At 52.5% G+C, this 13,746-nt stretch overlaps 4 protein-coding genes across 4 annotated transcripts; 1 reads left to right on the top strand and 3 right to left on the bottom strand.

Annotated features, from left to right (window-relative positions):
- Window positions 1–151: 151 nt before the first annotated feature.
- On the bottom strand, window positions 152–2,491 carry LOC117858824 (AT-hook motif nuclear-localized protein 23). Its single transcript, XM_034741962.2, has one exon. It carries the CDS (start codon window positions 1,130–1,132, stop codon window positions 533–535), a length of 600 nt encoding a protein of 199 aa, XP_034597853.1. The 5' UTR covers window positions 1,133–2,491; the 3' UTR covers window positions 152–532.
- Window positions 2,492–2,603: 112 nt separating this feature from the next.
- LOC117855048 (WRKY transcription factor 6) lies at window positions 2,604–4,767 on the top strand. Its single transcript, XM_034737324.2, has 4 exons — window positions 2,604–2,951; window positions 3,046–3,480; window positions 3,599–3,712; window positions 3,875–4,767. The coding sequence occupies exons 1-4, from the start codon at window positions 2,745–2,747 to the stop codon at window positions 4,481–4,483; spliced, it is 1,365 nt and encodes a 454-aa protein (XP_034593215.1). The 5' UTR covers window positions 2,604–2,744; the 3' UTR covers window positions 4,484–4,767.
- A 1,111-nt stretch (window positions 4,768–5,878) lies between these two features.
- Window positions 5,879–8,435, bottom strand: LOC117854763 (receptor-like serine/threonine-protein kinase At1g78530). Its single transcript, XM_034737004.2, has one exon. The coding sequence runs from the start codon at window positions 7,336–7,338 to the stop codon at window positions 6,070–6,072; it is 1,269 nt and encodes a 422-aa protein (XP_034592895.1). The 5' UTR covers window positions 7,339–8,435; the 3' UTR covers window positions 5,879–6,069.
- Window positions 8,436–11,566: 3,131 nt separating this feature from the next.
- LOC117854764 (S-type anion channel SLAH4) lies at window positions 11,567–13,410 on the bottom strand. The gene is made up of 2 exons (XM_034737005.2): window positions 12,346–13,410; window positions 11,567–11,964 (listed from the first exon to the last, which is right to left on the bottom strand). Exons 1-2 carry the CDS (start codon window positions 13,222–13,224, stop codon window positions 11,701–11,703), a joined length of 1,143 nt encoding a protein of 380 aa, XP_034592896.1. The 5' UTR covers window positions 13,225–13,410; the 3' UTR covers window positions 11,567–11,700.
- Window positions 13,411–13,746: the final 336 nt, after the last annotated feature.

Genomic DNA, 13,746 nt, shown 5'->3' with positions numbered 1-13,746 from the left:
TTGGAAGGAGAGAGGAACAGTAGCCATGAAGAACAGGCAATGGGGAAAACTCTAAATCGATGCTCTCGATCCCTGTCAGGTACTCCATTTTTATCTCTTTACTATTTTTACATTTTAATCCCTAACTCTAAATATATTTACAACTTACACCAAACATGTTCAAGTACTATGGGAATATGTGATGTTTATTTGATCAATCAATCAAGACGTCAGGTACCTAAAGGTAAAAAAATGGTTGAAGTACAATTAATTTTAGGTGGCTCTGCTCCCATTTGTTTCCGCTTATAAGCAGTTTATCGGTGGAAATAAGCGAGAATCCCGCCAAACGCTTTGCTTATTTCCACCGATTCTCGCTTATGTGGTAAGCCGCGTCAGAGATTTGAACTACGAAAAGTGAAAAGCGAGAAACAAGAAAATTTTTGTTTAGATTATAATCCAAACGTAGCTGGGAGAAACGTGCCAGGCCTCTGTAGTCATCATCATTCGAGACGAGTTCCAGGGATGAACTTAAATATTGATTGATTTTCACTAGCTACTCATCAGCTGGCCGCTGCTGCTTTGGGTTCGGGCACACCACCGGCCAGCCGTGGTGGGGCTCCTCCCCCTTGATCAAGAGCAGCGGCAGCCGGTCGAGCGCGGCCGCCACAAAGGTGGCCACCACGACCACCACCGGCCCGGCGGCGACCAGCCCTCCCGGCACTACGGCGCCGCCCAGCACGGTCCCCCGCGGCCCAGCCAGGAAGACCGCCGCCGTCCCCGCCGACGCGGAGAAAGGGAAGAAGCAGCCGGCCAGGCTCAGTATCTCCATGGTGCCGCGGAGCACGAGCGCGGAGGGGTCCCGGAGCACGACGTCGGCGACGTGGCCGGCAGCGCCCAGCACGAGCGCGCCCCGCCGCCCGCGCCGCGCGAACGCCGACACGCACGAGAGGACGTCGCGGCCCGGGGGCACCTCCAGGACGCGGGCGCGCATCGCGCTGGGGCACTCGTGCGCCGCGATCACCACCGGCGGCTTGGGCTTGGGCACGGGCCGACGATGGGGGCCAGTCGCCGTCGGCGTCGCAGCAGGGCCGCTACCGCTAGTCTTCTTGTTACTCTTCTTCTTACTCTCGGAGGCGGCGGAGGCCATCATCATGTATCTATACTATTAGTATTTTGATGGAGATGGTGACAGGTTAGTTAGTTTTGTTAGCTTTTTAAAGAAAGAGTCTACTACTGGCTAATTAAGCAGATGGATCGATGGAGGCTATTATATTAGTACTGTAGTTGGTTTGCAAGGCAAATAAGCGTGACCAGTTTCCTATTCTATTTTTAATGCATGGTATAAAAAGTGCTGCCTGCTCCCCAACTAAACATCCTAACAAGCTCCCAACTGTCACCCTCTAAAACTAACATTCCTGATGACTAGTGATTTTCTTTTCTCCCCCTCTTTTTTTTTCTTTTTTTAAATGTCACCGAGATGGAAAGTCCTCATCTGGATTTTTATTAAACCACGGATGCCGAACTGATCGGTAATGATTTTTTGGTGCTTACCAGCATTGGACCGCCGAACAGTCGATGAGCATATGTGATTTTTTTTCCCTTTTGGGAGTCTAATACAATCAACAGCAACAAAAGACGTACGCTTCGAGTGAGTTGAAGACCAAATGCAAAAGGGTCGGGTACTTTTGGACCACGAAAGTTTCAGAAAAGGGTTGCATGCTTGCAATCGTCTGCTATACTACGCGTCTTCTCTTCGTTCAATCGTCGTCTCGGATAGATCGATCCATCGGTCAAAAAGCGCCGGCGGTCCAAGAAATCAGCTCACCTTCAGCTATTACAACCCTGCGCTAGCTATTACATATGTTAACCCATGAAATAAATTAATTAATTAAAGCAGCGACACGTATCGCCTGGCAGAAGCAGCAAGTCTCCTTCTAGTGACCATACATGAAGACCAGATCCACCAATCAGGGGGGTTCTTCTTCTTCTTCCATCTCGGGCCTGCCGCGTTGTGATTCTTGATCCATCGATGCTTGTTCCATTTTTCAAACCGTACAACAACGTGGGCGACTACTTACCTCCGACCTCATCGCCAAACCAAATCATATCATTAATTTTGTTATCAATTATATTCTCCGGTTGGTAATAATCCCCCAGTTTTGAGAAGATAGCTAGTAGCCGTGTAACACGGGGTTGGCGTGCACATGGAAAAGGGACCCCAGCACGCAGAAGAAAAGCCAAAATCCACGGTCGTCGTCATCCAAACCCATGGGCATCACGTACGGCATCTGGCATCCATCCAGCATTCCAGCTCGATCAGAAAAAAGAAAAAAAAAGGCATCTTGGACTGTTCCCACCCATGGGCGAGCGAGTCAAGGGCCGGCGTTGACCTTGTCTACACGTGGGGCACGGTGGGCCCACCCCAATGCGGGGAGCTTCGTGGAAGATGTGAGTTGATTTGGATGACCGGCCGACGCTGATCGGTAAGGAAAATCCTTGGACCGACGACTGGATCGGATGGCCATCCATGCATGTCTCTCTTCTCGCCTTGGTCGTCGCCGGGCTCGGGCTGCAGCAAAGCAAAGGCCCCCCGCCGCTGACGCAGCTCCTGATGTCATGTCATGTCTAGCTTAGCTTGCTTTTTTATACGCGTCCCGTGCCAGCGGTCAGAGACTTCCTTCTTCTTCTTTCCTTCTCCTCTCGTCTTCTTCTTCCTTGAGCTTTGCTACCATAGATACGATACGGCACTATAGTTAAGTTGTTGCATGGACAAGGGCCACCTGCTCGCCTTCCTCGGCCTGCCGTTGCACTTGCACGGGAGGATGTCGGCGGACGACCCAGGCGGCAGCAGGAGGTCCGTCGAGGTCGACTTCTTCTCCGACGACAACAAGCAGACCTGCGTCGTCGAGCGCGATGAGCCGCGAGCCGCCAGCAGCGGCCTCGCCATCAACAAGGAGGACCTCACCATCAACGTACGTCGATTATATTCATTCCTCCCTTTAATTAATTATATTCATCGTCGATACCATATAATCATCATCATCGTATCCGCCACTGCAACAACAGCTCCTTCCCGCGGCCACCCACGACGAGGAGACGAAACCCAAGGAGGAGGTAGAGTTGCAGGCGGAGCTGGGCCGCATGAACGAGGAGAACCACCGCCTGCGGGGGATGCTCGCGCAGGTCACCACCAGCTACCAGGCGCTGCAGATGCATCTCCTCACCCTCATGCAGCAGGCACAGCACCAGCAGGCGCCGGCACCCCTGGCCGCCGTGGCGCCCATCGCTCCGCCGCCGCGACAGTTGCAGCTCGACCAGCAGCCGGCGTCCAACTCGTCCACGGAGGTGGGCAGCCCGCGGCGGTCGTCGTCCACCGCCAACAACAAGGAGGACAGCCCGGAAGCCACCGGGGGGCCGGCGGAAGGACGGCCGCAGCAGCTGGATCAGGCGAGCATGAGGAAGGCTCGCGTCTCGGTGCGCGCGCGCTCCGAAGCTCCGATCGTAAGTCGAGATCCATCGATGCATGCATCTCTTCTTTAAAATCTTTAATAATTTGTGTCGGAGGAATCAATCCTCCGATGTGCATGTGCTGATGATGAATTGATGATGGAATCGGCAGATCGCCGACGGTTGCCAGTGGCGCAAGTACGGCCAGAAGATGGCCAAGGGCAACCCCTGCCCGCGAGCCTACTACCGATGCACCATGGCCAACGCATGCCCCGTGCGCAAGCAGGTAACTTTGATTTCTGCGACGACCGACCCGGTCAATCCATCCTGGCTTGCTGACTGGCTTCTGGTCAAACAAATACTGCTACACCAGCTTGATTATAATATAAACACGGCTGGCTGACCGACGACTACCGACCGCTGACTGCCTGCATGCAATGCAATGCAGGTGCAGCGCTGCGCCGACGACCGCTCCATCCTCATCACCACCTACGAGGGCACGCACAACCACCCGCTGCCGCCCGCCGCCATGGCCATGGCCTCCACCACCTCCGCCGCCGCATCCATGCTGCTCTCGGGCTCCATGCCCAGCGCCGACAACAGCTTCCTCGCGCGCGCCGTGCTGCCCTGCTCCTCCAGCATGGCCACCATCTCCGCGTCCGCGCCCTTCCCCACTGTCACGCTCGACCTCACCCACGGCCCGCCAACCGCCGCCGCCGCCGCGCGACCGCCAGCGCCGCTTCCTCTGCTGCCGCCACCGCAGGCGCCGCCGCTCTACAACCAGTCCAAGTTCTCCGGCCTGCACATGTCCTCGTCGCCGGATGCTGGTACAACAACGCCCCTGCCGACCGGGATCGGGCTGGCCGACACCGTCAGCGCCGCGGCGGCCGCCATCACGGCGGATCCCAACTTCACGGTGGCGCTGGCGGCGGCCATCACGTCCATCATAGGAGGCGGCGGCCAGCAGCAGCACGGCAGCAGCAACAACAACAACAATGTCACGAGCAGCAGTAACAACACGGCGACCAGCAACAACACCAACAGCGAGACCCAGTGAATATATCAGCTGCTGAAATGATTTTATTTGCATCAATTGCAGCTAGCAGCACAGGTTGTATTGATTCGTTAAATCCATTTTTAATTCTTGCTGATTCTTCTAGGGTTTAGTTAGTTAGTTCCTGCCAAGGCACAGGCTGACAGGCGGGCATGCAGCTAGCTAGCTGTTGATACAAACAAACTCCATATATTCAAATTAATAATTTACTGCACAACAATACTACATATAATAACAGGATCCTGCAGGTGACAGAATTTCCGATTTCCTGTCATTATTGTGATCGAGATGGATTGCATGCCGTTTCAACATTTAATTTCCCAAGAAAATCGATGCCACTACTGCCGGATGTATGCAAGTCCCTACCCAAAGTAACCATGCACACTGCTACCTGCTAGGAGCGAGTTCTTCACCTTTCCTTCCTATTAGAAAAAGAAGAAGAGTACTCGTGCATTCAGCCTTTTTTTTTCCCCTTCCGACCACGTCTTCATTAAGAGGGCGAGCTTCCTCACCAGCACTAGTACTGATAAGGGGTTCCACCCCCTAAAATTTTAGCTCCTAAAAGGTACTAAAATGTGACTAAAGAGTCAAACACTCCTCCTAAAAAGTGACTAAAAAGTTTTAGGAGGCTCAAAACTTTTAGTCCCTCCACCCCTCCTAAAACCGACTAAAACCTCCTGGACCGTCACTGCCCCCGCACCCACATCCTGACCGCACGCTCCCCCACGCCTTACACGCCGCAACCGCCACCACTGCCACACCCGCCACCACCACCACCATGCCCGTCGCCACTGGATCTGGGAGAGGGAGGGCCGGAAGGGGCACGACGCCACCGGATCCAGGAGAGGGAGGGCCTGCAGGGGGTGCCGCCGCCGGATCCGGGAGATGGAGGATCGGGAGGGGGCGGCAGTGCCGGGAAGAAGAGGAGGGGAGGGGTGCGGCGGCTGGGATTAGAGGGGAGGGGGTGGCGCCAGTGGGAGGAGGGGAGGGGGCCAGCGACCGGGGAAGAAGAGGAGGGGAGGGGCGTGGCAGCCTTGATTGGAGGGTAGGGGCTAGCGTCGGGGAAGAAGAGGAGGGGAGGGGGTGGCGGTCAGGGGAAGGAGAGAGGGTAGGGGCATCGGCGGGAGGAGGGCGCCGGCCGCTGACGGCGGGGGCAGCGAGAGGGCTTGGGGCTGGGAGGGGAGGGGCGGGTGCGTGTGTGCGTGGGGCGGGGCAGGGAAGAAGAGGCTCCAGGCAGAGAAGGAGTAGGTCATGGGGGAGGGCAGTATTGTCTTTTTGCCATAGCATTTATTACCTTTAGTTAGTTTTAGTCACTGGAGCTAAACAGTCTTTTAGGAGCTGACTAAAACTTTTTTAGAAGCTAAAATTAGGGTGGACTAAGTAACTAACCAACAATGATGGATGGAAGAGGAGCGACAACTAGCAAGGCCCAGTCAGTAATGCAGCCCAGTGCTAGCCTCCTCCGACGATAACCCCAACTATTCCAATTACTAGGAGTAAGTACGTACATCGCTCATCACTATACATAGCCAGGCTAGCTATGTAATACATGCACTCTGTCTACACTATAGACAAATTACTAAATTCTACTAGCTACTAGGATCTTCATCAATCCCTTGTTGGTGCTCGAGGATTTTGACGACCTGCGCCATGGTTGGTCTGTTGGCGGGATCGGAGTCAAGGCACTTGTCGGCGACGGAGAAGAGCAGCCTGACCTGGTCCTTGTGGGCGGGGAGCAGCTGGAGGGCGTCGTCGACGGCGTGGTCCTCGCGCTTGTCCTCGATGGCCTCCTTGACCCAGGTGACGAGCCTGGTGCCGTTCTCGAGGAAGGACTCGTCGGTGGGCCTCTTGCCGGTGAGCAGCTCGAGGAGGACGACGCCGTAGCTGTAGACGTCGCCCTTGGTGGTGGCCCTGCCGGTGTCGAAGTACTCGGGCGCGAGGTAGCCGAAGGTGCCGGCGACGACGGTGGTGACGTGGGTGGCGTTGGGGCCACCGGTGAGGAGGGTGGCGAGGCCGAAGTCGGAGAGGCGCGCCTCCATGGCGTGGTCGAGGAGGATGTTGCTGGACTTGATGTCGCGGTGGATCACGGCCGGGATGCAGTCGTGGTGGAGGTAGGAGAGGCCGCGAGCGACGCCCACAGCGATCCGGTACCTGGATGGCCAGCTGGAGAGCCTCTCCTGGCTCGAGGAGTCGTGCAACAGGGCGTCGAGGCTGCCGTTGGGCATGAGCTCGTATATGAGCAGGTTGAAGTGGGGCGCCGCGTAGTATCCGCACAGCGGCACGATGTTGCGGTGCTTGATGTCGCCCATGGTGTCCAGCTCGCGCTCGAACCCGCGATCCATCTCGGCGCTGCCACGGTTGAGCCGCTTCACGGCGAACAAGCTGCAGGGCGCCTTGCCGTCGCCGCCGGCCTTGCCCACGACCCTTAGCCGGTAGACGGTGCCGTACCCGCCGGCGCCGATGACGTCCTTGCTGGAGAGGCCCATGAGCATGCCCAGGAACGACTTGGGGCTCAGCGACTGCAGCGCCTTGTTGCCGCCGCTGCCGGAGCGGAAGATGACCATCCTGCCGCCGGCGAGGCTGTTGTCGATGATGCGCTTCTTGCGCGCCCACTTCTTGTAGAGCAGGAAGGAGATGAGCATCTTGGAGGCGATGAACAGCACGGAGCAGATGCTCACGTACAGAGCCACCAAGCTAGGCCGAGGCATCATCGAGCTGATTGATCGATGAAGATTGAAGAAAGAAAATGGCCGGGCAGGCAGGCATGCATGTGAATGGCCAGAAGCTAGGACAGAAAGAAAGAGAGGAAGAAAAAGGGCCCCGGCCCGGCTTGCAATCAATGGGGCCGTTCGGATCATGTGAAAGGTTGGCACCGCCACGCCAAACCCATCAATGCATGCGATCTACTCTACTTATCATCGCAACCATCGATCTGGTTAATTCGTAATTACAGTAGTGATCGAGTAACCAGGATACACCATTATAGCGCGCGTAGCTCTGGTCAAACGACGTAACAGGAACAGGACCAAGATCTCTGTAGCAGCTAGTGATGATGTCCATGTCGGCAGCCGCCGTGCGTTCTCACCCAAGGCAACGCAAGGTAGGCAGTCGCTTTTCCTTGTCGTTGTCGTGCGTGGCTTACGAACGAACAAAACGGAACTGCTCATCGTTGAAAACAGCTGGATGGCGGCTCCATCACTCTCGTCTCGTGGACACGTGCACCCGCTGCTAGCTTCTCTTTCGGATCGATCCCGCGAAGCTCAACCAGCACTCGCTCGCCGCGCGCATGTCAGGCGAAAACAACTCATTAAGCTCAAGATTAAATGCAGTGGAAACCAACAATAAAACTATGGATCAATGAATACACGAGAGGAGGACCCCGGGCTCGGGTGGGATCGGGGTCTGGCGGCGGCGAGGTATCCGCGGCGGAGGAGCGCGGGGACGCCGACGGCCCTCCTTTCCTGCTGCTGCTCGTTGTGCTCTCGGGCTCAAGCGGTGGTGGCAGGGGAGCTCCCCCCCGTTCGATGTGGCCATCCCCGTCCACCTTTTCGCCGGCCCACTTCGTTCACTGCGCGTCACACTCCCCTCTGCCGCACGGGGCAGTGAGGCCACCAGCCATCCCCCTCCTGCTCCGCCTCGATGGTGAAGCAGCTGCTCCTCTCCTCCTGCTCCCAGTGCCTCTCACCTTCCTTCCCTTACAGCGCCACACTCATGGCGAGAAGGCGCGCGCAGGAACGAAGCGTGGGCAGGGGGCTATGGCAGATCCACCCTCGGTCGAGCACCGAAAATGTACCCCGCCACTGGAGGCGGCGGGCCCGCTTGGCGGCCACAGCGCCTGGAGCACGGGGCGGGCGGGGCCAGCGGCAACGCGGCCGCGTAGCGTCTCAACCACAGACGCGCTCTCGCCGCCGCCGGCCGTAGCAGCCTCTGCAGCCCTCCCCTCTGTCCGTGCATATGGCCGCTGCTCCCTCTGACGAGCTGTCTCTACTGCATACAAGTTGTTTGTAGAAATGCCTAATAACAAAAACGGAAGCAAGAGCCTGTAATATTGTACATGATTATGGCCCCGCGCAGGTATTAATCTATCCACAATATATATTCATTTGAATTCAATATCCACCAATTTCCTACCAGCAGCTGGACGTAACCAAAACAGCAATTACTAGCATTACTCACTGATAAATGACTAGAACTATTCTTCTGTGCTGTATAAATTACCATTTATATTAATTATTTCTCAAGCAATTGTGCTTCTTTTGTGGTACTCAGTTTGTTGAAACGATTATTGCTCAAATTCGTGCCAAATGGTAACATTCAATTGGGTTCCATGGCGACTCAGCTGAAGGAAACATGTCTCTCTAATTAGGAAAAGCATATGGCTGCCTGTACAAGTCGGAGATAACTACTTGCTGTTAATAAACATAATTAATTATACTTATCCTTAGTCTCGCCGGATACAAAGCAACCATATAATAATGTTGTCTTAATCTCATGTAGAATATGGGCTTAAAATTTCATAACAACTATTAGAGAAATCATATAGCTCTCTTAGTTTCTGAACTGCAAATACTGCTCTTCTAATGTTTTGGGCCACAGATGTGTGCTCAAACAGGCATCAAGAACAAACTTTGTGCATTTATCCATGCATGAATGGCTATGTGAAATTTAAATGCTACGACATAGAACATATGAATCAATAAGATAGTAGGTTTTGAGGTTGCAACCTAAAATTAAAGCACCCGGACAATACTGATCTGAAACTTGGTAGATAGTTCGAGAGCATATATAATGAGTTTATTGCTGTAAAACATTTTACATAATAGTATGTCCATAGCTTTACTTCCTTCATGACTACTTAAACCATTTTTCATTTTTATTTTACAGTGTTGATTCTCTGAATGTCAACTGTCACAAGATATTAAGAACATGGAAATCGTACAACCAAGGTAATGTAAATCATTGCATTCTGTATTAGATCTAATTATTAAGCAATGAATCTGTAATTCCCAAAGCTTGCAAAAAATCGAAATGCTATCTGATCACTTTTTAATCTCTGTATGCCACTACGGGGTGTTTCCAGGAAGCTCGGCTGCTCATGGTTAATCCTTAATTCCTTATATACTATGCTTGCCTGGGATATGCCTTGGGACTGTTGAGAAGTTCGGTGCCCCTTGCTATGTTAGTTTTGCACTACTGAACCCGCCTAAAATTTCTAAACTAGCTCTCACTCACATGATGTTAGCCATAAGCTTTATTTCACCTTTGATAAGATCTGAGAGTGCTCATATACAAAACAAGGTGGAACAATAAGGTAATGTCTTTGCTATATTCTTGATGTCATTTTACATAACCCTTTTATTTTAAAAAAATCATAAACCTGAAACCAAACCTCATATAATAAGATTCAGATTCCACCTTCGTTGACAAGTGCATCAGTTAAGCCTGAAAAGACAAGTTATGGCAGCACTTTTTGTTGTGACTGCAACATCTCCTCGAGCACTGTTGTAGAAAAATAGAACGAAGACTCTTGTCAATCTTTTGCTGTATAAATTGCCTGTGATCTGCCTTCATCTCTGCGTTAACCTATTTGTCAGGTGTTTAGGTTATGCCAGCATTTCTGATATGATCTGCAGCATCCCCAGCTGGAGCACTTCTGAAGAAAATAGGATAAAGGCTATGAGGTCAACCTTTTGCTGTACAAATTGCAAGTAGCGTCTGCATGATATTCACATGTATATCAATAATAACATTCCCTTGTGTTGTGCACTTGTCAGTCTTCGATGTTTATCGATACAATTACTTCATGTCTGTAGTTTATGATTTATGATATGCCGGCCACACTGGTAGCATGCTCACACCTTTTTGAGTTGACATATGCTCTCAACATATTCGATGGAATGCCTCAATTGCTTACCTAGCTCCTGCTCTAATTTGATTCTGGTGTCTCTGCGCTATCATGAATTTGTAGTTTTTTTTAAGTTTCCGGGCACATTTATTTCTATCAGGTAGCTCGATTTATGTATAGGATACGATGACAGTGCGGCGAAACTTCTTCATCAATCTTTTGGCGCACGAAGCGAATGAGTATCGAAGATATATTCCTGCTGACATAAAATAGATTTGATTGCCCTTTAGATGCGTGGCGTATAGCTTTGTTTAATTAAATAATTATGTTCTTGATTAAATACTAAATTAATATTTGTTCTGATTTTTATATTATTAGTCTTGTTGAATGCTATGTGTATTGCAATACTAATGTTTGGTTGCCCGTAGCAACGCACGGGCACGATCCTAAGTCTAAAAAAATAGAAAAATATACCTCGCTATCCCTCTTGGACTGAAACTGATCTTGGTCCTTCAATTAGTAGGCCTGCAGTATCAGAATCCGATAGGTACCGTATCTATGTATCTTCTAGAAGAAAGTTGCTTATGAATTTTAGGTAGCAGCAGATTGGTATTGATGGGTTTTAAGGTTTGTTTTCCAAATTTCAAGCTCACTTTTCTCTCTAATGGCGGTGCATTCAGTTTCAGTTCAGTTTATATCTTTACAAAACGAGATCGTGCATTCAACTTCAGTTCACTTTATACCTTTACAAAATGAGATCTAATATGATTACTTTAGTTTGTTATTTGAACGTCAACATTTTGAGTGAACTACTTTAGCATTTTAGATACGTTCATTTTGAGTGAACTACTTTAGCATTTTAGATACGTTGCACCAATATTTTATACATACTATTTCAACATCACTGTATGAAATGCTGAACTAGTTTATTTAAAAATATTTAACTTCTAAATGTTGAATACACTGAAGTGGAGCAACAACTTTAAAAGTATAACAGGACCAAAGAAAAAGCTGGTAAGGTAGGTGGTTGTGCAGCATGATACATCCTGGTCGATGGTTGCAGCATTGCATTGCATTGTGCAGTGCTCTCTCGTGCGAGGACTACGATTCGAGGTAGACGATGAATAGGAGCCGTGACCATATCGGGGTGTGGGTGTGGGTGTGGGTGAGAGAGGGAGAGCGCACCCGGCCGGACGGCTGGGGCTGCACGTACATATTATAGATCCGACCTCTCCGTCCCATCCCAAATTACTATTTGTATACACATATATACGTACGATACACACACACATACACACATACATACAGGTATATCTGGAGCAAGCATTAGCTGCATGTGTATGTGGCCGGTCAAGAAGCTAAGCTAGCTAGCTTTTTACATAGGTAGGTGGGGGCAGTCGAAGGGGTCGTCGTGCGGCAGCAGGTCGGCGGTACGGAGGGCGCTGAAGAGCATGAGCGCGAGGGTGACGGCCACGGACAGCACGGCCAGCGCCAGCATCAGCGCGTTCGCCGCCGCCTGCCGCACCTCCTGCGCGTACTCCGCCGACGCCAGCGCCAGCACCGTCACCGGGAACGAGTAGGCCCACCACGCCACGCTGAACCGCCGCATCGCACGCCGGAACAGCGCCGGCCGGGAAACCTGCAGGCCACCATATATATGCTTATATTATACACACACACACACACACACACACACACATCGATCCAATGCCAATCCAGTTCATGACGACGCACGCATGCACACAGCCGTCACGGTCACCACCATGGAGACCTGAGAGCTACTGTAGTTGGCAGTGAGTCTATAGGCACTAGCTAGCTACACAGATGTATATCCTAGCTGATGGAACGAAGGCCAGGTATCTTATTAGCTACTGTACTAGCTTTTTCTCCACCAACGAGAATAAAAAGGTTGACATACAGAAAGTATACTCCATCGATCGATAATGCTTGTGCACTAGCTAGCACTTGCTTTCTTTTTATATTAATTAAATATTAGTAAGTAACTCATGTATGCACGCACCAGGGACGCGAAGAGGAAGAGGGATACGAAGAATAGCATCTTGCAGCATGTGTCGAAGGAGGCTGCTATGGCGTCCCAGGCGAGCGACGCCATGCTGGGCGCCGCGAAGAAGAGGAAGAAGACCGGCCGCAGCACGGCCGGCAGCGAGTCGGAGCCGGGGAACCTCTGGTAGAGCGTGACGAAGAGCACGAGGTAGTGCGCGGCGCCGACGGCGAAGATGGCGACGGCGGCCTCGTGCCATCCCATCTTGGCGGCGGCCCTGGCGGTGACGAGGTTGCCGATGACGGTGATGAGGCTGGCCGGGTTGGCGACCATGGAGAGGAACTTGCGGCCCCGCGTGAACCACTGCCCATAGACCTTGATGTCGAGCGCCAGGATGGGCAGCGAGAAGGCCCACCAGAGCAGGCGGTAGGGCGCGGCGGCGGGGCGCAGGAAGGGCGGCGCCGACTGCAGGAGCAGCAGGCACGAGATCCAGGGCGCGAAGAGGTAGTTCATGGCGACGTGGTGGCGGAACTCGGCGCGCACGGCGGGGAAGCGGAGCAGGCAGCGCGCGGCGTACAGCGCCGCGAGGGCTACCAAAGCAAGTAGCGCCAGCGACCACAGAAGGAGGAAGGCGGCGGAGGGCAGCGACCGCACCATCGGTGTGCTCGATGATGAGGAGTCGCCGTCGCCGTCGCCGGTGAGCGTGCGCCACAGCAGCGCCTGCCCGCTCAGCGCCAGGCTGATGCGGAAGTAGCCGGCGTGGAACCGCGTCAGCATGCTGATGCTGCTACTGCTAGGGATGGAGCGCCGTTTGAGGGATGCAGCTGCTTCAGCCGCTGCCGCCGCCGCCATTGTTGTTTGACTGGTGGCCGGGCTATCTAGGTAGCTACCATCCATGGGTATTTATAGGCCTGTGCAGAGGGTGGCTTCATGTGGTCGAGGCTGTATTCATTTTGGAAGGAATTGCATTGAGAGGCTAGGTGGCTCCATCTTTTTGCAGCCAGTCAGTCAGTCGCAGTCAGGCACTCCGGCCCACTAGGGTCCCGTTTGGCAAGGCCTGAAAAAATAGCTCTGCTCCTATAAAAAAAGCAGCTTTTTCTAGCTCTAGCTTATTTTATACGAAAATGTTGGGCAAAACAGCTTCTCCTAGCTTTTTAGAATGTAAAGAAGGTGTCAAATATCCAAAATACCCTTATATATTTTTCTCTCTCTTTTCTTTTTCTTTTTTTTCTTTTCCTTTCCTTTTTTATTTCTCTTTCCTCCCCCTCTTTTCTTTTCCCCTCCTCTCTCCTCATCCTATCCCGACCGCCCCTCCCCTCTCCTTATCCGATCCCAGCCGGCCCCTCCTCTCTCCTCCCTCCTCCCTCCCGGACTCTCCCTCCCGGCGGTCATGCCCCCACACCGTGGCCCCGCGTGAGC

The sequence above is a fragment of the Setaria viridis genome, chromosome 5 (genome assembly GCF_005286985.2).
Source record: "Setaria viridis chromosome 5, Setaria_viridis_v4.0, whole genome shotgun sequence".
NCBI classification, from domain to species: domain Eukaryota; kingdom Viridiplantae; phylum Streptophyta; class Magnoliopsida; order Poales; family Poaceae; genus Setaria; species Setaria viridis.
The sequence above is the reverse complement of the archived record's forward strand: the minus strand, read 5'-3'. Positions and strand labels throughout refer to the sequence as shown.

What these genes read in the sequence shown, in the direction of transcription:
- LOC117854764 (XM_034737005.2), bottom strand. Translation starts at nt 13,224, where the DNA reads ATGGATGGTAGCTACCTAGATAGCCCGGCCACCAGTCAAACAACAATG. An exon ending in TCTTCCTCTTCGCGTCCCTG is followed by an intron (nt 11,965 to 12,345) that starts GTGCGTGCATAC and finishes GGTGGCCTGCAG; the next exon opens with GTTTCCCGGCCGGCGCTGTT.
- LOC117855048 (XM_034737324.2), top strand. Translation starts at nt 2,745, where the DNA reads ATGGACAAGGGCCACCTGCTCGCCTTCCTCGGCCTGCCGTTGCACTTG. An exon ending in CGCGCTCCGAAGCTCCGATC is followed by an intron (nt 3,481 to 3,598) that starts GTAAGTCGAGAT and finishes TGGAATCGGCAG; the next exon opens with ATCGCCGACGGTTGCCAGTG. An exon ending in CATGCCCCGTGCGCAAGCAG is followed by an intron (nt 3,713 to 3,874) that starts GTAACTTTGATT and finishes AATGCAATGCAG; the next exon opens with GTGCAGCGCTGCGCCGACGA.
- LOC117858824 (XM_034741962.2), bottom strand. Translation starts at nt 1,132, where the DNA reads ATGATGATGGCCTCCGCCGCCTCCGAGAGTAAGAAGAAGAGTAACAAG.
- LOC117854763 (XM_034737004.2), bottom strand. Translation starts at nt 7,338, where the DNA reads ATGATCCGAACGGCCCCATTGATTGCAAGCCGGGCCGGGGCCCTTTTT.